General features: G+C 42.2%; 1 protein-coding gene across 6 annotated transcripts in view; it reads right to left on the reverse strand.

The window, feature by feature from the left end:
- The window catches only part of SMAD5 (SMAD family member 5), a 39,675-nt gene that overhangs the window by 3,428 nt on the left and 10,287 nt on the right, over nucleotides 1–25,960 (reverse strand). The window contains exons 1-8 of one of the 6 annotated variants that reach the window (XM_039485515.1): nucleotides 23,837–24,047; nucleotides 18,140–18,205; nucleotides 7,394–7,944; nucleotides 5,862–6,113; nucleotides 5,059–5,178; nucleotides 4,050–4,271; nucleotides 2,344–2,514; nucleotides 1,206–1,343 (exon numbers count right to left, since the gene is read on the reverse strand). In XM_039485515.1, coding sequence (XP_039341449.1) covers nucleotides 2,357–2,514; nucleotides 4,050–4,271; nucleotides 5,059–5,178; nucleotides 5,862–6,113; nucleotides 7,394–7,796 — 1,155 coding nt within the window. In that variant the 5' untranslated portion in view covers nucleotides 7,797–7,944; nucleotides 18,140–18,205; nucleotides 23,837–24,047 and the 3' untranslated portion in view covers nucleotides 1,206–1,343; nucleotides 2,344–2,356. Of the gene's footprint in view, nucleotides 1–1,086; nucleotides 1,344–2,343; nucleotides 2,515–4,049; nucleotides 4,272–5,058; nucleotides 5,179–5,861; nucleotides 6,114–7,393; nucleotides 7,945–18,139; nucleotides 18,206–18,517; nucleotides 18,536–23,645; nucleotides 23,782–23,836; nucleotides 24,048–25,960 lie in introns of those variants that run through there. The other 5 variants (XM_039485510.1, XM_039485512.1, XM_039485511.1 and 2 more) reach the window with 5 other exon arrangements.

Genomic DNA, 25,960 nt, shown 5'->3' on the forward strand with positions numbered 1-25,960 from the left:
TACAAAAAAGTATACTGAAGGCCCAAGAGATTGATGACATTCATTTGTGTAAGAACTAAAACTTTTTTGGGGAAGAGGAATTGAGGAAGGTACAAGGAGGAGTCAAATTGTTATATATGTTATTCGTTCAGTTTTACCATATGGATCACAGCCATGTTAGTGGTCCAGCAGGTCACTTTATTCTTGCTCCACCATTCAATTGAAGTGTGAGTGCACACTACAAGTCTCCTTTAGAAATGGAAGTTTACAAGAGTTATAGCATGCTTTGGATCTAAGAACGGAAGCATTTAACTCAGGGGTCTCAAAGTCCCATACCGTGGGCCATCTGCGGCCTGAGAACAACCCCACTGTGGCCTGTGGAGGAGAGATGCATGCCACCACGCTGCCAGCAATGTCTGCTGCAGGCGCCGCCCTCTCACAGCTCCCATTGGCTTGGGGGAGAGGGCCAGAGATACCATGACTAGTTGCCAGGCAGAGAGTCAGCCATGGAGGCAGCGTCACTTTTTTCCACAATTTGTATAAACAAGTCAAAATACTGAACACAGCTATCTGATGCACACCTTGCTGCAATCCTGAAGGTTTCAACTGCTCAGCCACTGAGGCCAAACATCAACAAACTTACAGAACTGAAGCATTGCCAGATGTCTGGCAAACACTAAAAACTCTCTGGCAGGCAAAGAATTGTATAAAGTTGTATGACAGTTTTATTATTTCTAAGAAATTTGAAATAAAAAATACAATATAAACATTTTCTTTCTTTCTTTCTTTCTTTCAGTGACATGATTGGCCTTCTGGGAGGATTTGAGGGCTGGCACTGGCCCTAAGGTAAAATGAGTTTGAGACCCCCGATTTAACTGGGCTAGATGGAACAGGGGACCTACTAAACTACTATGGCCAACACACTCACCTGGCAAGTATCACACCTAAAACAGCAATGATACTGCAACACAAGGTATCAGATTAAAATGTAAAAATGTTACATTGCAAATAACTTTCTGCAGTATAGTATCAATGCCAATCTGAATACTTTGCTTGAACCTCTCATTCCACAGTAAATTTAAATGCTTAGATAAAGAATTTATTTACCTTTACAAAACTCATTCGAATGGTGCACATTTTGGTGAGCTCATACACGGCCTCAAATCCATGGTTGACAGACTGAGCTAAAAGCTGAGCAAACTCCTGATTGTTAAAAATTTTAAGGCTGCAGCCACTGGGAATCTTGCACACAGTTGTAGGGTGAAAGCCATGATGGTAGTTGCAGTTCCTGCTCTGTACAAATATGCTGCTGTCACTTAAGCACTCAGCATAGACTTCTCCACCAACATAGTAGAGATGAACTCCTTAAAAACAAAAGGAAAAATCAGATTAAAAATTGTTTCAAGTTATAATCAAGCTATATTACTACAAAAAAACTCCCTTGAGCTCTGAGACAATTTAGTCAGACTTCCATTTGAAGAACTTTCCTGAAAAGATATTTTCCCAATTTTTCAAGTCATATGCACATAAGCAGTTTAACACACTTTTTCATTTCAAACTACTTCATTTTATATCAGCCACTAGATGGCCTTCTCTCATCAATTATAGGACAGAATGCCTAGTGTCCAGCTCAAAGCAGCACTACTCTCCCAGAACAGATGCATTCCCCACAACCCCCCACCACCACACACCTTTCAAGATCCATGGGTCCTACACACCTATCACAATATGTGGTGTACCTCAGTGTGCTAAATGTCCCAATAGCAACTGTGTGAGTGAAACCAGATAAACAATCACTACACTCTCGAATGAGCTCACATAGGAAAATGATAAAAGAGAAGAAACACCATAGCTCCTGTGGGTGAATATTTTTCACAAAGCAATCATTCTGCATCTGACCTATCAGCCCTAATCCTCAAAGGAAACCTGCACACTTTCAAAAGATGAACCTGGGAGCTTAAATTAATAGCTTTGCTAGACACTAAAAATCACTGACTGAAGAGAGACTGGATTTATGGCTTATTACAACAATCTATAACCCTCTAACAACCCCCTCCACCTCCCAGCTGATTTCCCTCTCCCCCTTCCTTTCTTCCCTATGACTGGGACAAAAGCTTGTTGCTCTCACCAACAGAAGTTGGTCCAATAAAAGATATTACCTCACCCATCTTGTTGCTTTAGTATCCTGAGACGGACACAGGTACAACACTGCATATAATAAAGGAAGACCTGAACCGATCTTTCAGACTGAAAGCTATTGGTGAACTCATCAGGTCCACTTGGAGTCTGGGGTGGGATGAAGTTTGGGGAAAAGGAACTTGGAAGCAGACTGCTTGGTCAGCTGATCAACTGCAAGTGGCTCACAGTGGATTTGGGGTCAGGCCTCTCTCCCATGTAATTCTGTTCTATTCTGCTTCTTTCCTGCCATACTACTCAGTTGGCCTTCCCAGGATTGATTGGGGATCTCAGAGGAGTTGAATTGGAGAGGTAGGCTGTGTTGAGTTGGAGAACAGAGGTGCGGCAGAAATGCTTCTCCTGGGGAAAATAAAACTCAAGATGAAGAAATAACTTTTAAGCTATTTAATTCTGAAATTTCAAAAGTGACCCATGGCTGAGGTGCAGTGCATTTACAAAAATGTGAGAAGTCTGGCATTTTTGGTGGCTGTGTTGTTATAGTGAGGGCAAGAAAGGAGAGACATTCAGGGTACATTTCATAAGTAGGCAATGTAACTGTATTCCCTTGTGAAGTTAACAGAAATCATCCTAGAAAATGCAACAGCCCCAGGAACAGTGATTGTACACTTATCCCAGAGTTAAAATTCCATTACTAAGATTACAAGATTTTCACTGTAAATTTTAATCTATGCAAGCCTATCTACCTAGTACTCCTGGGGGAACTCTGCGCCCAGTCAGACCCCCACCTTCAGAGTCCCACTTCTGTGCATCCAGTGGCCTGTGCTCCCCAATGCCCTGCAGGAGCATCCACATTTATTTGACAAATAACATTTGCAGAACTTGTAAATGTTTTGGCACAGAATGCCCTCAGGAGTAACAGAGTCATTAGCAAAGCTCTGTAATATTGTCTCCATTTCTAATCTATTGATGGTTCCATTAGTCCACATCAGAAGTAGCCCAAAAGAAAAAGGTTATACTTCTTGTTATAGAATCTTTGGCTTTTCTAAGGCACTATTCAACTGTTTCAGTTTGACCAATGGTAATGCAATTTTGAGAATAATCTAAACAATTTTAAGTACTAAAGGGATCTTTATAAAGCAGGGCAGTAAGAAAAGGGTTCTCTTCTCAAGACATGAATTAGGAAAGGCATATGAAGGGACCTTTTAAAAATTCACAAATACTTTAAGAGATTGAGCAGGCTTCATCTGTGTGAAAATTGTGTGTCCAAATAGTGCTATCAGCTGAAAAGTACGGCAGACCCAAGGGAAAGCTGCAAGATCCTGCAAGACCTGTCAAATCCAGGACTACCCCCATCCCTCACCCATCTTGGATTCACTCCGACAAAACAGATCCTTCTAGCATGATTTTAGTTTTACTTTACTATGCAGAATATTTAAAACATACTAGACAGCACTCAAATACCCCATGTGAACTGAGAACAAAAAACTCTGAAATATTATTAAGCAGCAGCAAGAACTTTTTCTGAGGAACAAATCTAAAATGGTAGTTGTATATATGGAACTTGACAGATACTCCCAAGACCTACAACTGTGTTGAAGTGCTGGCATTGAATACAGTACAGTCACAGCAGGCTTGTTTGCTAACAGTTTTCTATCTACTCCAGAAGAAGGGGATTTTTATATTGTACATCATTTAGGTTAGTTGGATGGATTCTGTGATCAGCATTCTTCAATGTGTATCACATATATACAAATATGCATAAATCACAATTTGTTTGTTTAAATAAATCTTTTCTTCGGGCTTATTATGTGCCACTGCAACCACTATAATTTCAATTTTTGCACATTACAATATGCCTGTTTTCAATGAAGTCTTTGCTTGTCAACCCATTGCTATTAATCATAAAGGAAGCATAAAGTACACTTATGAATTACCTTTTCCAATATGTCGCCTAGTATTCTCAATAGTTGAGTTGCGATTAACATTGGACAGCAAACCTAAGCAGAACCTGTTTTTATTGTTAGAAGGATCTGTAAATCCATCCACTAAAACACTGGTGGAAGATGCGTGAAAAGCCTCTCCAACGCGATTGTTTAATTCATAGTACACAATTGAACACCAGTGCTTTGGCTCTTCATAAGCAACAGGTTGAACATCTATAATAAAATGAAATTAAAATAGGTCAATCTGTATTTCAATTTAGAAGCATTTAACAATTCTTTTCACATAGCAGTAAAAAAATTGCTCCTGCAATCTCACATCTGTATCTTATGCTCAGACTTGAAAGGCAGTATGATATGGTTAAAAAGGCCACTACCAATTTGTTGAAACCTAGTCAGTTTAAAAAAAGGTAAGAGCACCTTCAGGTACTACACCTGCCCCGAGTTACTCTGAAAGTTTTATTTTACAATCATTTTCTTATTTTGGTGCCTTTCCCTCTTGCTTAGGCTTATGTAAGAGACTCATGCAAACAAAGGGGAAAATTATACAATAAGTGCTGCAAAAACAAACAGAAAGATTTTCTGTATAAACTTATTTATAATTGACGTTTTGAGGCCTGATCTTCAGGGATGCCGAGCAAGCACAACTCCATGTGCAATCAAAGGTAAAAGATAGGGTCTGAACAATTCTGAAAAAAAAAAAATAATCAGACCCCTCGTTATTAAAAGAAGCTCAATTCAAAAAGGTTTTGTTGTTTTCTTCTTAACTGGTTTAAAAATAAGTCAACCAACAAAATGGTGTAAAAATGAACTAGGTTGTTTCATCTTGCATTCTCTTCCTGGTGGCTGCTCCTCCTGGTACAACCCTGGACTTCTTCAGTTTTCATTTGCAAGTTATATCTACTTAACAGCACATAAATTACTCCAATTAAGTCACCACTGAATCTGGCTCTCAGCATTAAATAAGCCAACCAAAAATTACTTATATACCATACTCTCTTACCTCTGCTGGATATATTTGGCATAATTTGAGGAATCATAGTGTTGCTTGTGTCCATAGACTGTGAATTATCCTGCCCCATCTGATCTTCAGGGGGCATATATGCAGGAGGTGGAGTATCAGCTTCAAATAAGGAAAAAAATGCACAAGTTAAAACTATAAATGAAGACTGACAGATGCGATCAAGTGGAGCATAAGGCCCTGCTTTGCTCACTCAGCTAGGCCATCCTTAAATATTGTCAGGTGCTTGGTTATTAGAGTGATGAGTATATACACATGCTTAGATGCATGCATTTATTAAGAGTCCCAAGTCAATACTCTTCAGCACAACTCACTGCGGCAGTATTTCAGGTCTCATAAGAAACTACCATTCTGTACTACTGGAGGATGTTTAATATAAGCTATGCCCTCTGTGAACTCAGAATTTGTTCATGTCAAATTCCTTCTGTTTTAAAAGAGGACTGTTACATATTAAGATATTTCCTCTCTGCTTTGCACCTCATATTTAAAAACACTGAATTCATTTAGTATCCCCATTTTTCCATATCCTACCCTCTGACATGTGGCTATTTGGAAAATAAAAACCATAACAAATAATTCACAAGAGCTCTTTCAGACCCATATCAAAGACCAAGGAAAAGTAGTAATGAATGATTAACATAGTACTAGAATTGGTTGACAATAAGACAATATCAACTGATACCAGAAACAAGCAGAGAGGCAAAATGGAATTGCAATAGCTTTTGGTATTACTATACAAGCCTGTTCTAATTTCTCAGCAGAGTTCGCATACAGACTGTTCTCACCTGGTAGCTGAAATGGACTAGATGGTCCAGAACTGGCAGGGGAACTCGGGTAAGTGCTGCTCACTGGAGAAGGTGGGTAGGGGCTGTTTGGTGAAATGGAAAATGGAGTGCTGTTGGGTTGCTGGAAAGAATCTGGAAATGTAGCATTTTGTGGCATGTGCGGTTCATTGTGGCTTAAGTTCCTGAACTGAACTAGAAGGCTGTGCTGTGGATTGAATTCACTATGTCTAGGCACTAACACTGGAGGTAGAACTAAAAAAAAACAAAACAAAAATCAGATAAAACAAAATTATTAAAAATATAGCTAGAACAAACAGCATAAAATAATGCACTAACTATTCACTAACCGCACACACAAAAATTCCCATTACCAGCTAAGAAGCAAGAACAAGGGGTTACAATATTTAAGTGCTTCTTACAAATTTGTGGATTTAAAAAATATATATATACTTTGTAAAATTATTTTACACTTCTGCTCTGTTTCTTGCCAGACTTAATTTATACTTAACAGCATGAAAAATAGTCGTTTGTTACCAGTTTAGTGAGCCTTTTGTACAGAGTGTGCATACTAAGTAGAAAGTACTAATGATTTTAAAGGATTAGTGTCCTCCTAACATACAATTAAGTGCAAAAAAGATACCTGAGTTTAGAGTTCAATGTATTAATGTAAAGAAATTCAAAAGTCAATGTTTCCACAACAGCATTAGCAATCTAAGCACACATCTGATACATGTTATTTTGGATTGTGTACAGACGCTTTCAAATATACACCTTCTCACAACACTATCTCAGAAATGGTGCAGGTAGGAACAGCAACTTACAACTTCCTGACTCATGTGTGCAAATTCTCCATTTTAACCTTGCATTAAATCTTCTTATGCCCACTCTAGTGGAAAGCAGATACCCCTGCTAACCATACCTCCCAGAAATTACAAGATTGCCTTTTCCCATTCCTAACTACAACTCTACTTTCCCCAATGTTTCCCAGGGACACATGCTTTTACATATCACCATGCTTACCTTTGGGAACATTGTACAAGGAACATGGCTGTATCTATCATTCCTAGTCTGCCCTCCCCCAATCACCAGTTGTCTAGAACTTGACTGGGGAGCACCACAGTCTCTCCACATCTCTTCTTCCTGTCTCATGCCCACTGTGACTGATAAAACACCCAGTGATTTAAAATAAACCTGACCTACTAATAAGAATTCTGAGGTTTATAGTTAAATTTCTCAAAGAATACAAAGTCTTCAGTTGACTACTTTTGTATTTAGAGCCGAATGCTGGTGACAAAGTCAATGACAATTTGGTCATTAACTATCGGAACTTAGGATTTAGAAATCCCCTCCATAGATCATATGCTATACAGCTACAGTTTACTGTGAGGTTTTTACCTGGAAAACTGCATCTATTCTAACCAGAATGTTATATTCCACCCCATCCCACCCCTACCCCATACAATTTAATTGGCAAAGCAACACTGTCTATGGGCAATTTGTTCAGTTTTATAGACAGAGATACTCAAACTTACCTGGGCTCTCCACCCTTTTGTAGTGGTATGGATTAATACAAACTTCCTTCTGTTTAGATCCAAATGGAAATTCACAAATATCCAATGGCTTCAACTCATGATGACTCTGTAGATCAGGCCAACGCCAGACACGACAGTATATAACATGGGGCAGGCCTTTTCTGTGAGAAACTTGAAGTCTCCCATCTAAAGAACGAGGAATAGTAACACACTTGCTGGGTTGTCCAGGACTGCTCAAGGCTTTTTCTAATTCTTCCATAGCACCCTTTTTCTTTTTCAACTTTTTTACCAAAGCATCAACTGCCTTTTCTGCCCATTTTTCTTCTTCATCTCCTTGTTTCCAGCCCAATAAACGCTTTACAGCTGGGCTAGTAAAAGAGAACAAACTGGCCATTGACGTCATTTGACACAAGTCTTCAGAAAACCTTTCTATAAATAAATGTCAATGTCTACAAGAAGCAACTGACCAACTGTATTATTTCTTGGAAGACAACACCTGATTGAATAGATGTCAGTTATAAAGCAAAAGGGACGATTCTTCTAATTTAGTCCTGTTTAAAAGAAAAAACAAAAAATAGCAAGTATTTAGCCACTATGTTTTGTTTTGGGTCTTTTGGTGGGAAGGAAGAGGAAGGCGGAGATGAATACAATTCAGATAATCACTCTTCCTATTTAATATTTCCACCCTTGATTTTAGATCTAATTTAAAAACAAACAAACAAACAAACAAACAACCACTGAAGTCCCACATCACAACTACCATTCTTCTACCTGAAAAACAATTTTGTATGACTCCTTTCACACTATCAGTGCTAGATCGGGGGAGGCCAGGGTGGTTTTCATGAGATGCAAGGTACTCCTCTCCATCTCCCGTAACTTTGGATTTCCTGACATTGATTGGTTCAATGGGACTTGAATGCAAAGCTTTCCAAGTTAGCTTTATACAGTATGCAGTTTAGTGTAGATATGGCGTAGGTAAAAAACATGTACAAACCTTATTAGCTAAAAAGTTTACTAGACTACAAACAGACAAACTAATTCTACTCACCAAAAGGTAGGATACAGACAAATTGAGGGATATGAGTAACCAGCAAGTTCCAAGGGCAATACTCTGGAGCAGTGGTTCTCAATCAGGGGTATGCACAGGTTTTCCAGAGGGTACATCAACACATCTAGATATTTGCCTAGTTTTACAACATGCTACATAAAAAGGACTAGCGAACTCAGTACAAACTAAAATTTTATACAGACAGTGATTTGTTTATACTGTTCTATATACTGTAGAATACTATATAAGTAGAATACTTATGTTCCAACTGATTTATTTTATAATTATGTGGTCAAATGAGAACAAACAATTTTTCACTAATACTGTGCTGTGACATTTTTATGTCTGATTTTGTAAGCAAGTAGTTTTTAAGTGAGGTGAAACTTGGGGGTACGCAAGACAAATCAGACTCCTTAAAAGGGTACAGTAATCTGGAAAGGATGAGAGCCACTGCTCTGGAGAACCCTATCCTGACATCACCTTAACTGCCGAGAAGGTTTGCTGAAGCTTCTACCAGGGTGCTGTTCTTGGACTCTACTTGGGTATTCCATTTTTTGTAGCTGCTAATAATGATGAGATTGGGGGAATAACTGAGGATAGCTAATAAAAAAAGATTTTAGACACAGTCAGTCAATCACCTTGGCCACCTCACTGATACGCTTGGCCACTTCCCCCAGTCTCCTGGCTGCTGGGATAGGGATTATAAGCAGTGGATTTTCAAGCTTTTGCAATACGTGTTCTTCCTAAAAAGGTGAAGAGACTGCAGAATAAGTGCCAGAAATAAGACCTTTACCATAAAATGTTTGAGGGAGTTGATTTGAACAGTACTGTTCTGTACACAATGTCATAAAGAAACAGTGTTCACACACTGCCCACCAGATTGGTTTTAAAAAAAAAAAAAAACAGGGAGTAAAGATGACATGAGGAAATGATGTGCTGTGGCAACTAGCTGATAAGAGCTCATGAAATCCCTTGTGATTACTACACAAGCAAGTACAGACAATGAGCAGCTGGCAAAAAGCAAGAGCGGAGCTAAGAGAAAGGATGTCAATAACAAAAGATGCTTCCTTTCTTGCTACAGAGACTGCCAAACAATATTGTCTCTCAGCTTTTGATAAACTCTGGTGAATGAGAACATCTAACACACTCTGGAACACTGAATCTGCATACAAGAGAAAAAAAATCCATCTAAGTATTTCAGTACTAAACAAGATAAAATTATTCACTTTCAAGATGTCACTATTCTCATACCACTGTCTTTGATCATCAGAACTTTAGTTACTTTTCTTACAACCCATAAAAGTAAAATAAGATTACCTAAAATAATTGGTGGTGTTTTTTTAACTTCAGACCCCATGCTGTCAGACAGCTTTAAAAATACCTAGAGATAACAATGGGTACCTTCCTAATACTTAACATTTACCCACCAGAAAAACTGTTTAAGTCCCAGTTTACGGCACAGGTTATTACACTTTATGATTGCAACTAAAGCATTAACTTAAGCCTACATCAAGCAACCATTCTGAATATCAGCCAAGGGTAAAAGTGTAAGGAATTCGGAACCAGAACATCAATACTCAATCCACATTCAGCTCTTTTTTTTTTTTTTTGCCTTGTAAATAAAGGAACACACACTTTGCCATGATAAAGATAAAAGAGGTTAACACTACTTTGGACAGACTTTCTGCAGGAAGAAAAACTATCCTAGATAGCCTACCTCTCAATCCAGCAACCGTTTCTATGAAAGCTCTGGAAGGTGTGCCTAAGTAATAAGGAATTCAAAACTGGGAAAAGCATCAGTAGAAACTCTATTGAAAATACTTCTTACTTGCTCCTAAACACACACCATACTAACAAGAAAAAAGAAAGAAAGACGACAGATGTTACATTGCATTGATAAGCACTTATTCTGTGCTCCATAACCATCTTTACATTACAGGTGCTATTTTTTAAACAGCAATTACTCATAATTAGTTTCCAGGCAAAATAGAGAAATGTGACAAATGTCTGTCATGTTATTTCAGTGAGAAGTTTCTTTTCTGCCTGAACGATCATGCATACAGAAAACCTCTTACCTACGTGCATCGTTACAAGCAACAGGAAACACAGAAAAGGAACAAAGTTTAGCCAAAAGAACAGACTGAGTTTATCACCTTAAAAAGCATGCACGTGTAGTAAAAGACAAGTAAAAGCTGCTCAGTCATAAGTAATTTACTTTCCAGGTATGAGTACCACTCATTTGCTAGCTCTTATTAATACTCTCCACATTCAAGCTTCCTTATAAACATTAATTCACTCCGTACGGTAAATAAGAATCATGCTCATTTTTACCCAAAGCTAAGAAGCAACCCAGTGGCAAAACCAGACCAAAACCCCACAAAATAAACTTTCAGGAGTTTTGAGATCTTAGCCCTTGCTCACTCCACTGCTAATAAATAAATGACAAAACCACTATATATGTCCACATAGAATATCAGGGAAAGGAACAAAAAGAATTCCCAAACACGTGTTCTATTTTTGACATGTTTTCACAAGCTTAATGTAGCCCTGTGAGAGAGAAAAAACAAATTATAAGTTTTGCTAGTTATATTATTTTAAATTAGAGCAATCTCTCTGTCCCAAACACATCAAATACTACCAAGTGGCAGAGCACAGCCATGGGAAACACTTATAATGGATTATTACTGCAAATGCATACCCTAGAGATCCCTTAGCATTTAACTGATTTTAGGACATTTCTAGATGTTTTCTTCTAAACTGTTCTGATATGGCTGTCCCATGTTTTATGCACTAGAAGTGCAGAACATGTACCAATCAATAGTATTTTATTTGGTATGTGCCATGATAACATGCAAAATATATTTGAAATTTTACCAATTTTGTATTCCGTGTGAAACATTTGCTACAGATACAGTAAGCAAGTGGCATTTAAAACCATAATGAAAGTTAGAAAAAAAAGGTAATTAAAGGCAAAGAGGTCCTTTATAACAACCAACCTAAGCACCAACAACGCTGCTTTCCTGTTAGAAGTGCTTTAGCATTCTCAGTTTTAGGGAAGCGAGAATCAGTTGGAAGGAAGCAAGTGTCAACAGAATTTTGTTAGATTTATGTCTTCAATACACATGATTTTAGGAAAAAATGTTGGGGTAGATATCGTCTGCTTTCCTGCTCTGAGCGCTCAATAATCAGACTGCAAAACTAAGAGGTGCTGTGTTCCTGAGATCTAACAACAGAAGGTTGAGGCTTTGGGGGTTCTTGTGCATCTTTGAGAAAAATGACCATATCCATTCCCACTTTTCCAGGAGAATGCAAAGACTACAAGCGATAACATACTAAGAACTTGTCTACAAAGGCCATGTTGTTATGAATTGTTGAAGGATATCATTTGGGAAAGCATTTTATTTTAAATATTTTAAAACAGCTGAAGAGAATAGGAGTAATGGAAAGATCATCTCCTCCCTTTGCATAGCACGTTATGATGCAAAGAGGAACAAAACTCATATTGGAGTCTGAGGGTAAAACTAAATTATAAAATCGAAATAAAATCCCACAAAAAAAAGCCACGTCCGGTGGCTAAATCGACTAAGGTGGCGACACGCGGCCGTTGCTAGCATCGACTATCGGAGCGTCAGAGCCCTCCTGAGTTTCCCTCCCGTCCCGTCCCCCCGCCGCCTCCTGATCCTCCCGCAGCCTCCATATTTCCAAATGCTGCCAGGGGGTAAATCATTGTCGAAATGGTTCTGGCCCTTCCTCTGCAAAACTCCTTCCTCTGGAGCATTTTGGCAGAGATTTTTTTGGCCATTGGCTGGGGGATTGCAATGCATGCCCTGATTTGGCTTTTGCATGTGTGTGAGATGCCGCTGACAGAGGCTGTTTGTGAGCACTGCCGAGCAGCCATGCTTTTGCGCATTACATGACAGCAGAGCAGCAGCAGCAGCATGCTTACACAGCAGAGCATCATACCAATCCAATGAGATATCAGCCATAATCCATGCACTGGTAATCCATAATTTGGTCCAACAGTTTCTTTTGCTGCTCCATTTGCCTTGTGGCCTGCTGTGCTCAACTGGCTGCTGCTGAACTCTCTACAAGTCCTGAAAAATGACTGAGTCAATCCTCTCCTGAGTCAATAGAAAAATTCCTCATCTAAATCTAGAAATATGAGCAAGTGAGAACCCAGAAGTACCAGAGAGAGAGACAGTCAGATCTCAGAGACAGAGAGAGCAGCTGCAGGTATTAGCTGCTGCATCTCATGCTTTGCTCACCTGTTGATTCAACCCCCTTTGTTTCCTTCCCCTCTCCCCCTCCTTTCCTTCCCTTTCGGGCCTGTAGTGAATTGTCAAATGATGAAGTAGTAAGATATGAAAAGAAGGCAGATATGAGGATTGTGTGTGAGTTAGTGATCCATGAGGGAAGAGGACATCCAGCTGCAGTGTGTATCCAGACAGGAGGGTAGAGGAGAGAGGAGGAGAGGAGCTTGAAGGCACTTGAATCTTTTCTTACACATGAAGGGTGGGGCTTTGATGGAGTGGGGGCTGGTGGAGCAGCGCCCCTGTTATTATCCACCAATGGTTACCCACCACCACTGCACCACCGACCAGAAAAAAAGGACCACCTAATGTTGATCATACTGGTCAACAGATGCTGGTCATCATCCATAGGCTTGCTTTGCACTGGCTGCCAACGAGCTGATGTACCAGACACATACCACAGTCAGGGGCCCATCAGCCAGGGGCAGGGGGGTGGAGCATGGAGGTGCCACCATCTGCGTTCAGCTGCACATCTGCAGCATTCAGTAAAGATAGGAAGACATGTAAAGAGATTTGTTTTGGGGCTTCTTTGTGGGGTGGTGTGTGGTGGGTGTGGTGTGCCGTGCCCACACGCTGCCCACCTTTTTTGGACACACTTTTTTTTTGAGAGAAGCCATTGAAGCAGCCAAGCAATGCACAAATGCTTTTCAGAGACTGCAGGAACTGTGAGTCCTTGTCCTCCAGTCCATGAGCGTCCCATTTTCTACGCTTGGCTACGCTTTCACGCAGCTGAGTCACTGCTATGGAGTCCCCTGCTATGGCATCTGTCTGAAAGATATGAAAAAAATTTTTTTCTATTTTCTCTAACGGAGCGCTGATAGAACAGATGAGAGCCTCACAGCCCCACATCCCCGTCCACCCACATCGGGATTTTTTTTTTTTTTTTTTTTTTTTTTAACTGCATCACCACCACCCGATCTCAGAACTGGGCTGGGCAAAAAGGAAATAAAGTTCGCGGGCTTTTTTTTCCTGTCTACCTGGCCACTGCATCCGTCAGATTGATGTCCACCAGAGCGGTCAGTGGTGTGGTGATGCCGTGCCGAGGCCAATACGCGATCATCGCACCACACTAACCCCAATCGATATATGTAAAGAGATAGAGCCCCTACTCCTCTCTTAGGGAGGAGTACAGAAAAGGTTTAAAGAAAGAGCTTATACCGATATAAAAATATAAAGGTGTGTGTGTTTGGTGGTTGTGGGTTTTACGCTCCTAAAACCGGTTTAAACGCGTAGTGTAGACCAGGCTTGAGACCGTGGTGTTCAAAGCATTTCAAACTGGTCTTGTCTTTTCCCATCTCTCAGTACTGGAATGCACCAAAAGAGCCTATTAAGAGAGTTACACTGGTCCATGCTTTGTGCAGCATTTTGGGATGTATACACCATCTAAAGGGAAAGATTTAAAATGAGAAAGTTCCTTTTTCACTATTTGGCTCATAGATATTGAGTGGCAAGTGTCCTTATATTAAGGGCTTGTCTACAGTGGCACCTTACAGCGCTGCAACTTTCACGCTCAGGGGTGTGAAAAAAACACCCACCGAGCACTGCAAGTTTCAGTGCTGTAAAGTGCCAGTGTAGACAGTGCACCAGAGCTGGTAGCTATTCCCCTTGTGGAGGTGGGTTTTGCCCCAGCGCTGGTGCCGCGACTACACAGCCACGTTAACGTTGCTAGTGAAGACATGCCCTTATTCTCTCAAATGGAAGGGAACAATGAACAGCTCGTGAAGTGCAGAATAAAGACTCGTTTACACACAGAAATTTCAAGTACACCTAACTTTACCCAATACATGTACTTGAAACAATGTCTTAAACAAACAGTAGTACCCATTGTCAATTTATAGGTGTTATTGTACTAGATTGGCTTGTAAGAGCCCTCTTAACTTCACAGAAGATGAGGATCTAAGAATTTCAACTAGATAAACTAAAACTAAGAAGATTCTGTTAACTGAGCAGAACTATATAATTTGTACACCATAAAACACTCAACTTCATATACCATAAATCAATTTTGGCTACCTGACAACATGATCAGACTTCCTGGTCATCTTTTAGAGAAATTCATTTCCACTTTTCATTTAAGAGCAGTGTAAAATCAATAACGTTTCCAGCAGGTTAAATGGTACTGTGAATGTTGCTTTCATTATAAGCCCTTGGGAGATGGCATTTAGAGAGAGCAATATTGATGAAGGTTAAAGCCTTATTTTAATACAAAAAAAAAGTTGTATTTATTGGTAGATTAAAATCCTGATTATTTCTTTGGATCTTTATTAGTGCCATAAAAATCTTTTAAGCTAATTGTCTAAAAAAAAAAAAAAAAAAAAAGTTTTTATCCTAAAAGCTGCAGTCTTTAAAGGGGGTTAAAATTTATAAGCTACATACATATCCTACATTTAGATCCCTCACCTGTGTTTTATGCAGATAATATGGGGTCAAAAGTCATTTATAAAAAAGGTTCTGAGGTACCACAGTGACTTGCTGGTTGAAGTACTTCAATGGAACATCCATGTTCAGAAGTCAGCATTCCTGATACTTTTAAGCAAGGACATAGTTATAATTAGTTGTGACTGCAGCACAACATTCTGTCTCAGCAAGAGGATCATCTGTTCAAAAATGAACTTTAAGCTCAGGTGCTTTTTTAGAAAGGTATACATACGTTACCCAAGAGCTCATCTCAGACAACAAAGAGTGTTCATTGTGTCTAGTTTCCTTTTCACAAATAAAATAAAAAAGCAGTCATGAACGGTTTTAACAGATCAAATGAAATCCCTTGAAATCTAGAGAATCCACAATACATTTCACAAACATCTAACCTACTCAGCTATTTAAGTATTTGGAATGTCAGGTTGTTTGCACAATATTTTGATAGCCTAAACTATACAAAAGTACTTTAATATGCCAAAGTAATGCACGTGGCTCTTTATTTATGGTATAAAAACATAATGTAACTCGGTAGGTGGCATGGTGTGTGCTTCGTTACTGAACACAAGAGAAAGTAATCTCTATATCCAAACTAGACTTTGGGGCAGACTTGATTTATAGATCTAGGGTTCTAATAGTTGCAGCAAATGGAAGGAAACAATCTATGTGAACAAGTCCATTGTTTGAACCCCTTCTTAGTACCATATCAGGCGAGCTGAATATAAACAAAGCTGGTTATCAGTAGAAATGGCAGATTAAGTTTCGTTTGTCAAGGAAATATTTTATTTGCAAGTCTTTCAGCTATTGAACGAAACAACTGAGACTGGTTGCTGAACAACTGCCCTGTCACCAAAATTAAACAATTCACAGCTCTGATTTTACACATTTCTCTTCCCCTCACACTTACTTATATGTGAAAAATTTTTACCAACACCTTTCATTACAAACACTGCTGGCCTAATATCATGGCAACCAAGCTTCTGGATTAATAAGACCTGAATAAGAATCATGCCAGAACATATCAACAAAAGAGGACACGTGGTTGTATATAATGATATGAGATAAACCCTCCATTTCTCCATCTGAACTGTTAGATAAAGAATGAAATGGACAAGAGTTGCATAATAGATTACACTGAAGGAGCAGAAGAACTATCCTCTTCCTGATAAATTAGTCTACTTACTAGTTTTAAAAATGCAAGAGACAGAAACATAAGGATTCCTGAACACCATGTCCAAACTGAAACAATGAATGTATTTGTCAGTAAAGTGGCGGCTTATAATGACCCAGTTACATAATATAAACAAGCTGCCCACTAGAATTATCTACACAACTGGAAGTTTGGTTAGAATCTCCACAGTCATGTCTGTTACAAGGTGTGTACTATAGAAGCCATTTGCAGTTCACAACAACTTTATTGGTTCCACGAATTTATTAACACAACCACTTGTGGCCCATATTTATTCTTTATATTAATTATATACATACATTTGCATATATACTGATCTATAACACATGAACCCTTTATAACATCTCTTCCTATGATGGAAACTAAATCATTTGATTAACAAGATCTTTGAAACTATGAGGCAACTATCCTGTTCTTCCACTGCACCTGATTTTGTTTAGAGTCCCTTCCTTCTGTTGATGTTTGCCCTCTGTGCAGCTATATTTTCTGGCATCACTTTGCCAACTCACAAGGGTCCCTAGTGAGCTAACTCATTTCATATTCACTGGTAGTTTACACTGTAGCCCCTGTCTATGCACCGATGTCACAGGATTCATTACAGTCTTTTCCTAAGGACAAATAATTCCTTGCTTGTTTCTAGGAAGCGATGGTTACGGTAGTATAGTTGTCCATGTAATTCTACCTCATATATGAAGGTTTGAATGGTCATTGAAGGTTTGTCTGCACATACAGAGCTGCAGCTGTGCCACTGTAGTGCTTTTGTGAAGACGCTACTATGTCAAAGGGAGAGTTTCTCCCATCAGCATAGTTAATCACAGGAAAAGCTCTCCCTTCAACATAATGCTGCCTACATGGTGTGAAAAATCCACACCCCTGAGCGACGTAGTTATACCGTAGGTCTGTAGTGTCGAACTGGCCTGAGAACAAGTTACTTTCCCATGCTGAACCAGTTTCATTTCAAGTAATGCATGATGAACTTTCATGGGGTGGTTAAAAGGAAGTCTGCATTGCCACTGCTTGTGCCATACTTGTTCTGTAAAAATCAATTCTCCCCTTCACAACTAAGAATTCAGCTTTTTTCACAAACACTATACAACCCTATAAATTTAAAAAATAAACTACTTACAGACTACTAAATTGGAAGTTGGGCAGTTTTTAGAAAAATGGTTTTAACTTTCAGCCAATTGGATTTCCATATAAACCTTGGTGACAATTGATTTCATATTACCATTAAAGTCACTTGCTTCTGTTCAGACATCCAAAGGAAAAAATTTTTCTAGTAAAAATATAGATATTAGAAATAGAAAAATTGTTTGTTTTTTTAAGATCAAGCTAACAAAAAGAACACCAAGCTTTAATATCCACAACTGAATGATTTAACAACAGAAGCTATGAAGTACTTCAAATACTGCTTTCCAATTTAATACTTGTTCTTTTTATTTCCATAGTCCCACATCAGTTGAAACAGATTTTTTTTAAATGAAGCTTACCAACGAATATAAATTTGTCATTCTAATCAGTATATTCTTATATGATATACATGTCTAACACTTTAACTAGGTAAACTATGGTACATGCCTATATAAGTAGACAACTCACAATTAACAACTATTCACATGAGGAAGTTACCAAAACAAGGACACAAAGTGATGCCTATGTGGGCAGTTTTAGCAGATAGATACCAAGGACTATATGGTCATTTCAAATGAAATGCACTCATCACTAAAGGCACTCTCTCCAAAAAAGTATGGTGAAAATTTACACAACTGCAGCCCATACTATACCTGTTCTGTGGGAAAATGGAAGACATTCTTTCTCCAGGTCTATCAAGACAGCACTTTTCAAAAGCCCTACAACACATTAAAATAAAAAGACATTTAAGAAGCTGCATGAACCCTTCCAAAAGTTTAGCTGTTCACGTGAAAGAGCCTAAATACAGTACAAGATGCTAAACACTATCCATGAGAAAATGAATTGGACACAAAGACAGTCCTAGTTTCACCAGAAAGGAGACATTTTACAAGCTTCCATGAATTTTTTTCTTTTAAAAAAGAGGAAATATATACAAAAGATACCACTATGTTAAAGCTGTGACAAGCTTACAAAAGCCCCAGAATTTAGAGGGAAGACTGACAATAGTAATTCACTAATGTACTTCTTACCCTTGCACTGTGAGTTAATGGCAAAATATTCTGGATTTGTCAGTTTGTGACATCCACTGACCCAGAATTCAGAGACACTACCTCATAATTGGTGGATCAGTGTCAACTAGTCTGACAAAGATCCTCTATGTCAAGGATGACAGTCATTGGCAGGCTCAACCTTGGTAGTAGGTCAGCAGGGATACAGACTTGGCAGACACTGCTCTACACCTTGCCAATCTGCACTGGAGAAGCATGTTGAAGTGCCAGCCAAACTCTTTTGCATGCATCCAGGAACATTGCTGAAGAGGTTTCCATCAGAGAACAGCATAAGAATTTACAAGGCCAAGGATGTGAGAGATAATGTATTAAATATTAAAATTAAATATGAAAGTAATTTTAAATGAGTTATCAATGTGAGCCATGAAATGCACAAACATTCCATGTCATAAGGATAAATACCATTAATTTGCATGAGCTTGTTCCCTTACTGCAGGAGCTTCAGTTTGTTGATGTAATATTTTATATACAATAGAAAATCAGTTTTTAAAGTCTTTTACAGTCTTGTAACAGCTATACTGATTTGTTAGATGAGATTTTCATTTATTTGCATTTTAAATATCAGATCACCCATGCTCCTCCCACTCCACCTTTCAAGAATAGAAAAGAGTAAAGGTCTTTGGAGAACACTATATAATTGTCACAAAGAACGTCTCCATGCAATGGTTTAACTCTATTTTAAAAGCAAAGAACAGATAGGCACTTTCACTTAACACCTCCCTAAACAGCAGAATCTAAAAACGGACCAGTTACAAAGAGCTGCTTCTTGATATTAAAGATTTACCGTAAACCTCTGTAAAGACTGTTCAAGCAACCCTTGAAATGCATATCATGCATTTAACAAACCATTATTAGCATTCTGCATGGAGAGAGATGAGAACAATACTAGGCATTAAGATATGAAGATTATAAAGCAGGTCATCAAAACAAGTATTTAAAGTCTGACTTCATAGCAAAAATAAGAAAACAAAGAAAAATATGGTCCGTAGGCTTGAGCTCCTTCAAGTTCAGCCATGGGTTAAAATTCAGGAGGGCAAGGAAGCTATTCAACGCTGTAGTGTGTAGTCTTCAAATGTACTAACTTCAGTAACTAAAAATATCAGAGAAACAATTCAATCCAAGTCCCACAGATGTCAATATCCCATCCCTCCTTTGCATTCCTCATAGTTCTAAAACTCCCCTGAGAAGAGAGTAACTTTTTATACTTTCCTTCTCCTTCCCCCATTCATTTTTTAATCATATTTATCTGTCTTGTGTCTCCTTTGCTTTCATTGAAAAAGTTTTCTTTCAAAATTTCCTCACCTCTCTATAATATATCCTCCATATCTGGCAGCAAAATATGCTGGTTTCACCAAGTTAGGTAAACCACTGGGCAGATGTTTTTTGAAAAATAAATGTCTTGAGGCGATTAACAGTAATTTCAAGGCTTAGTCAGCAAAGTTTGATTCAAGTGAGGTAAACATGGAACCACTACTATCTTCCTGTGGGGATCAGTTTATGAAATCAAGCAGCACATTTGATTCAACCACATAAAGTTTATTTTAATCTAAGACCTACGTTCCAATGTTTTCAAAAATTATACTAACTAAAACTCCTTTAGTGAAGTTACTAGCTTTTCCATTACCTTGCATCACCATTGTTTGCTGACTAGTGAGAAATATTGCAGCTTTTGAAGAATATGGCAGCAAAATGTAGATAGAGGAAATGGGGGCTTTGGGGGGGAATGAGGATGAACACAACCAAAAACAGGATTCAGAATCTGACAAAGTTATGGTACTCATGAACAGCAGGCTTCCTAAGCATTACTGCAGCTGGGAAAAGTGTGCACTGAATAATCCTTACTTTTTCATTACTTTTATTTATTTGTGATAAAAGCAGGGCTTTGGAGCTGTGCTCTGGCTCCACTCCAGCTCCAGGCAAAAAACTGCAGCTCCACTGCTCGAGAGCTGCTCCACACTCCAGGCTCCGCTCCAAAGCCCTGGTTAAAAGGCCACCACAGTAGCTGAATATTTGGGGTTTAAAGTAAGTGGCTCTATTACAGTGAGAGGAAAGCAGCATGACATGGTATCTACAACTGAATATTGCAGCTATAAACAAGACAACATGGAAATATAGCACAATAATACAAACTTTGAAAGTTATCCATGGATATCTCATTATATTGGATCTGATCTTCAAGTTATTCATTAGGTATAATCTTTACAATTTCATAGAGCCTTCCATTAAAGAACCACAATGCACTATACAAACACTGGTGAATTATGTCTCTGGGAGGCATGGAGGTACTACCCCCACTTTACAGAAGAGGAAAATCAAATATAAAGAGGTTAAATAGTTTGCCCAAGTTCACATAGGAAGTCACAGAAATGGAAAAAACCCACAGGTCACTTGACTTCCAGTCTTGTGTTTTAACCACAAGACCGTGCTTCCTCTATTATGTCCCCCGAATCAGATCCACAAGCCATGGAAACACAGAAATTGCCTTAATGGATCAGAGAAGCAGTCCATCTAATCCGGGGTGGCCAACCTGAGCCTGAAAAGGAGCCAGAATTTACCAATGAACATTGTCAAAGAGCCACAGTAATAGGTCAGCAGTCACCCATCCGCTCCCCGCTTCAACCTCCAGTGCCTCCCACCCACTGGCAGCCCCGCCAGTCAGCGCCTCCCCATGCCTCCTGCCCACCACAATCAGCTGTTTTGCAGTGTGCAAAAGGCTCTGGTGGGGAGGGGGAAGGAGCAAGGGCATGGCAGGTTCGGGAGAAAGGGCAGGTGTTTTGGGGCACGGGGTGGAGTGGTGGCAGGACCTGGGGCAGAGCAGGGGGTTGAACAGTGAGCATCCCACAGGACATTTGAAAGTCAGCATCTATAGCTCCATCCTCGGAGTCAGCACCTATACAAGGAGCCGCATATTAACCTTTGAAGAGCCGCATGTGGCTCAGGAGCCACAGGTTGGCCACCCCTGATATAATCGAATACCCTGTATCAGGCCAAGAAATCCTATAGCGCAGTGGTTCTCTACCTTTTTTTTTATTTGCAGACCCCTAAAAATTTTCCATTGAAGGTGTGGACCCCTTTGGAAATCTATTGTCTGTATATATAGTAGAATTCTGTTCAAAGAGTTTTCAATCTAAGTCTTTCATGGACCCTTTAGATCAGAGGTCCCCAAACTGTGGGGCATGGAGGAATGTTCACAGGGCTGCGGATGAGGCCAGGGCAGCATGGCTGAGGCCTGGGCCAGCCCCAGAGGAGGGGGAGTGTCCCCACCGGGGCTCCGCTCCTGGCCTCGGCACCCTTGCCCATGCCCCCCAGGGCCGGTGCAAGGAAGTTTTGCGCCCTAGGCGAAACTTCCACCTTGCGCCCGCCCCCCGCAGCCCTGCGGCAGCTCCCCCCCAAGCCTGAGGTGCTCCACACAGGGAGCCATGCAGCACCTCCCCACCCCAGCTCACCTCTGCTCCGCCTCCTCTCCAAGCACACCGCCCCCGCTCTAATTCTCCTCCCCTCCCAGGCTTGCAGTGCCAAACAGCTGTTTGGTGCCACAAGACTGGGAGGCGGAGAATTAGAGCGGGGCAGCGTGCTCGAGAGGAGGCGGAGCAGATGAGCTGGGTGGGGAGCCCTGTGCAGTTCCCCCGCCTGAGGCACCCCGCGGCAGCTCCCACCCCCAGCCCGGCAAGCCGTGCGGCGCCTCCCCACCCCAGCTCACCTCTGCTCCACGTCCTCCTTGAGCACGCCGCCCCCACTCTAATTCTCCTTGCAGCACCAAACAGCTGACTGGCGCTGCAAGCCTGGGAGGCGGGAGAAGTGGAGCAGCGACCGCGTGCTCAGGGAGGAACCACTGAAAAAAAAAATGGGGGCACTGCTTTTTGGTGCCCCCAAATCTTGGCGCCCTAGGAAATCGCCTAGTTCGCCTTAATGGTAGCACCGGCCCTGATGCCCCCATCCCACCCCACCTGTGGTCCTGCTCCCAGCCTGGGGGGAGGGATTGCAAATAGAAGGGAGGACACAACCCTGAAAATTTTGGGGACGACCACTGCCTTAGACATAGTCCGTGGACACCACAGGTTGAGAACCGCTGCCATAGTGAATAATTACAGAATCCTTACAATTACGGAATAACCACCTGTCCACAAATGTCCCATTCAGTGGCTGATGTATGCCACAAACCATGAGGGTTTACAGCCTTGTTTACATTGTAGGTAACATAACTAGGATTGTTCCTCATCTTATTAGTTCCTCATCTTTTTAAAATCCTGTTAAATCCTAACCTTTAACAATCTGAGGCAAGGAGTTCCACAGATATGAACACACAAAACTTATTTCCAGTGATCAGCATTATGTGAGCTTATCTGCAATTTCACTGAATGTCCCGCCCCCTTATATTTGTATTACAAGAAAGTATAAACAGGCGCAACTGATCAGTACTTTACTCACCTCTCATATCCTATCTGAAGCCTCCTCACTAAACTAAACAGTCCCACTCTTTCCACTCCCCTCACAGGGAAGTATCTGTCATCTTTCTTGGACATAAGCTTTCATGGCTAAAACACCCATTTCTTCAGATGCATCAGAAGAAGTGGGGTTTTTTAACTCACAAAAGCTTATGCCCAAATTAATTAGTCTGTAAATTGCCACCAGACTCCGTGTTGTTTTTATGGATACAGACTAACCCGGCTACCCCTCTGAGACGTGTCATCTTTCTTATTGGTCTCGGATCCCCTTCTGTTTCTGCCCTCCCGGTGTGTGAAGTCACATTGCAGCTCCCCAGTCACTGCTAAGCCTTGGCCAAACCTGCCGGGCAGGGACACTCCCTCTCTACACCGGCTGCTAGAGGAAATCTATGGTGGGGTGACCAGATGTCCCAGTTGTATAGGGCCAGCCCCAATATTTGAGGCTTTTTCCTATATAGGTGCCAAGTATCGCCCCCCACCCCCACGTTTCACACTTGCTACTTGGTCACCCCAATATACAGGACTAACGGGACTTTCACTTAAACTCTCCACGAGGAGGCCACAACTCCCCCCGCCCCCGGTCCACCGACCCCCGGCCGAGCCCAGGCGCGCTCACCCCGCCCCGCCGCCAGCCAGCCACCTACCTCCCGCCTCGCTCCCCTTCTCCCCTCAGCGGGACACGCCAGCCCAGCCCAGCCCGCTCCGGGGGGGGGCACCCCGTTCTCCAGGGCCCGGCCCTAGAGCCCCCAGGGGGGTCAGGGACCCGCTGCACAAGCCCCGGGCTCGGGGGACATCCCGCCCCCGCGAACAGGCCGCCGCCGCCGCTCCCACTTACCGGACGCGCAGCGACCGGCCCTTGCGCGCTGGGTCCCAGCCTCGCTCTCGGCAGAACTTTAGTCAGACCGCGCCGGACGGCGGGACACACACGGCGCCTCCGCTCGGGCAGAGCCGGGCCCAGAGCCCCGGATGTGAACCTGGGCCGGGGCGAGGGAGGAGAGAGCGAGCGAGCGAGCGCGCGCAGACAGATTCCTCCGGCACTGCGCAGGCGCCGGCTGGGCACGGAGGGCTCTGAGCCAATCCCCGCTACCGGGGAGTGGGGGCGGGGGGGTGGAAGTGGGGATTTGAAGTGAGGGTGGAGAGTGGGGAGGGCGACAAGGGGGCTGTGGGAGGAGGTGGGGATGGGGGAGTGTTGGAGAGGAGCTGGGTCAGGGTGGAGAGTGGGGAGGGGGTTGGGGGCTGTGGGAGGAGATGGGGATGGGGGAGTGTTGGAGAGGAGCCAGGGCCAGAATGGAGAGCAGGGTGGGGGTTGGGGGCTGTGGGAGGAGGTGGGGATCTGGGAAGTGTAGGAGGAGCTAGGGTCAGGGTGGGGTTCAGGGACGTGGGAGGAGGTGGGGATGGGGGTAGTGTTGGAGAGGAGCTGGAGCAGGGTGGGGTTGGAGGGCAAAGGGGGATGGGGAGTGTTAGAGAGGAGCTAGGGGCAGGGTGGAGAGCAGGGTGGGGACAGGCCGGCTGTGGGAGGAGGTGGGGATGGGGCAGTGTTTGAGAGGAGCTGGGGCAGGGTGGAGAGCAGGGAGGTTGGGGTAAGGGGGGGCTGTGGGAGGAGTTGGGGATGGGGAGAGTTGAAGAGGATCTAGAGTCAGGGTGGGGGTTGGGGAGCTGTGGGAGGAGGTGGGGATGGGGAGTGTTGGAGAGGAGCCAGGGCCAGAATGGAGAGCAGGGTGGGGGTTGGGGGGCTGTGGGAGGAGGTGGGGATCTGGGAAGTGTAGGAGGAGCTAGGGTCAGGGTGGGGGTTCAGGGGACGTGGGAGGAGGTGGGGATGGGGCAGTGTTGGAGAGGAGCTGGGTTCAGGGTGGAGACCAGGGAGGTTAGGGGGCAGGGAGGCTGTGGAAGGAGGTGGGGATGGGGGAGAGTTGAAGAGGATCTAGGGTCAGGGTGGAGAGCAGGTTGGGGGACAGAGGGGGGCTGTGGGAGGAGGTGGGGATGTAGGGAGTGTTGGAGAGGAGCTAGGGTCAGGGTGGAGGTTGGGAGGAAGTGGGGGTGCGGGAAGTGTTGAAGAGGAGCTGGGGTCACTGCGGAGAGCAGGGAGGGTGACAAGCGGGGAGCTGAAGGGGGATGGGGAAGGGCAAAAGTCTTTATACTATGGCAGGGTGGATATTTTCCACCAAAACTTCTTTTTTTCAACAGAAAATTGGATTTTTGACAAAACAGGGGAGGGGGGGCATGAAAACAGAACATTTCAATTTCAAGATGCTGCACTGGTGCCCTAGGGGTGATGTTGTTCAGCTGCCTCATTCCCTCCTCAATGGGATGTTTTCCCCAGCTTGGCTACAATATGCATCCCGTGGGGCCAGGGACTCCCATGAAGCACCACTGTGACTTAGCAAGAGGGGAGCCCATAGCACATGCTGGGAGATGTAGTGTGATCATGGGGCATGCAGCAACCAAACTACAACTTGCAGGAGGCATCGTGGTTGTATTTCCAAAATGAAGTTTGGCCATAAAATTACCTATTTCAGTTATTTGCCAGGGTCGGGGGAAGACACCTTTTCTACCTACTCTATTTTAAACTCTCCTACCTCAGCCTCTCAGTGTTTCATACTGCCCCCCTATTCAGACACCCAGTCTCAGGCTGTGACTCTGGTGGAGCCCACAGCGTGCTTGGTGCTTTCCCCTTCCAAGCCCAAAAGCAGGGACTATATTTACCCCAAAGAGCTTGGAAAATCCTGGTTCTGAGAGTTTGCACTGGCTCCCATCATGGATGAAACACTACTCAGTGCAAATGGGTAGCCAGCAGGGCTTGACCATAACTTCCCTGCCCAGCTTGCTCAGGAGTTTGTGTTGTGTTTTTTTGGTGGCAAGCTCAGTATTGTAAAACTGCGGTGGATGAAGGACTTCTCTTAAATTACTGAATGCCCTACCTGTAATCTAATAAGGAGCTACTAAGAAATGTTTGGTAGCA

Source organism: Mauremys reevesii, linkage group 8 (assembly GCF_016161935.1).
Source record: "Mauremys reevesii isolate NIE-2019 linkage group 8, ASM1616193v1, whole genome shotgun sequence".
Lineage (NCBI taxonomy): Eukaryota > Metazoa > Chordata > Testudines > Geoemydidae > Mauremys > Mauremys reevesii.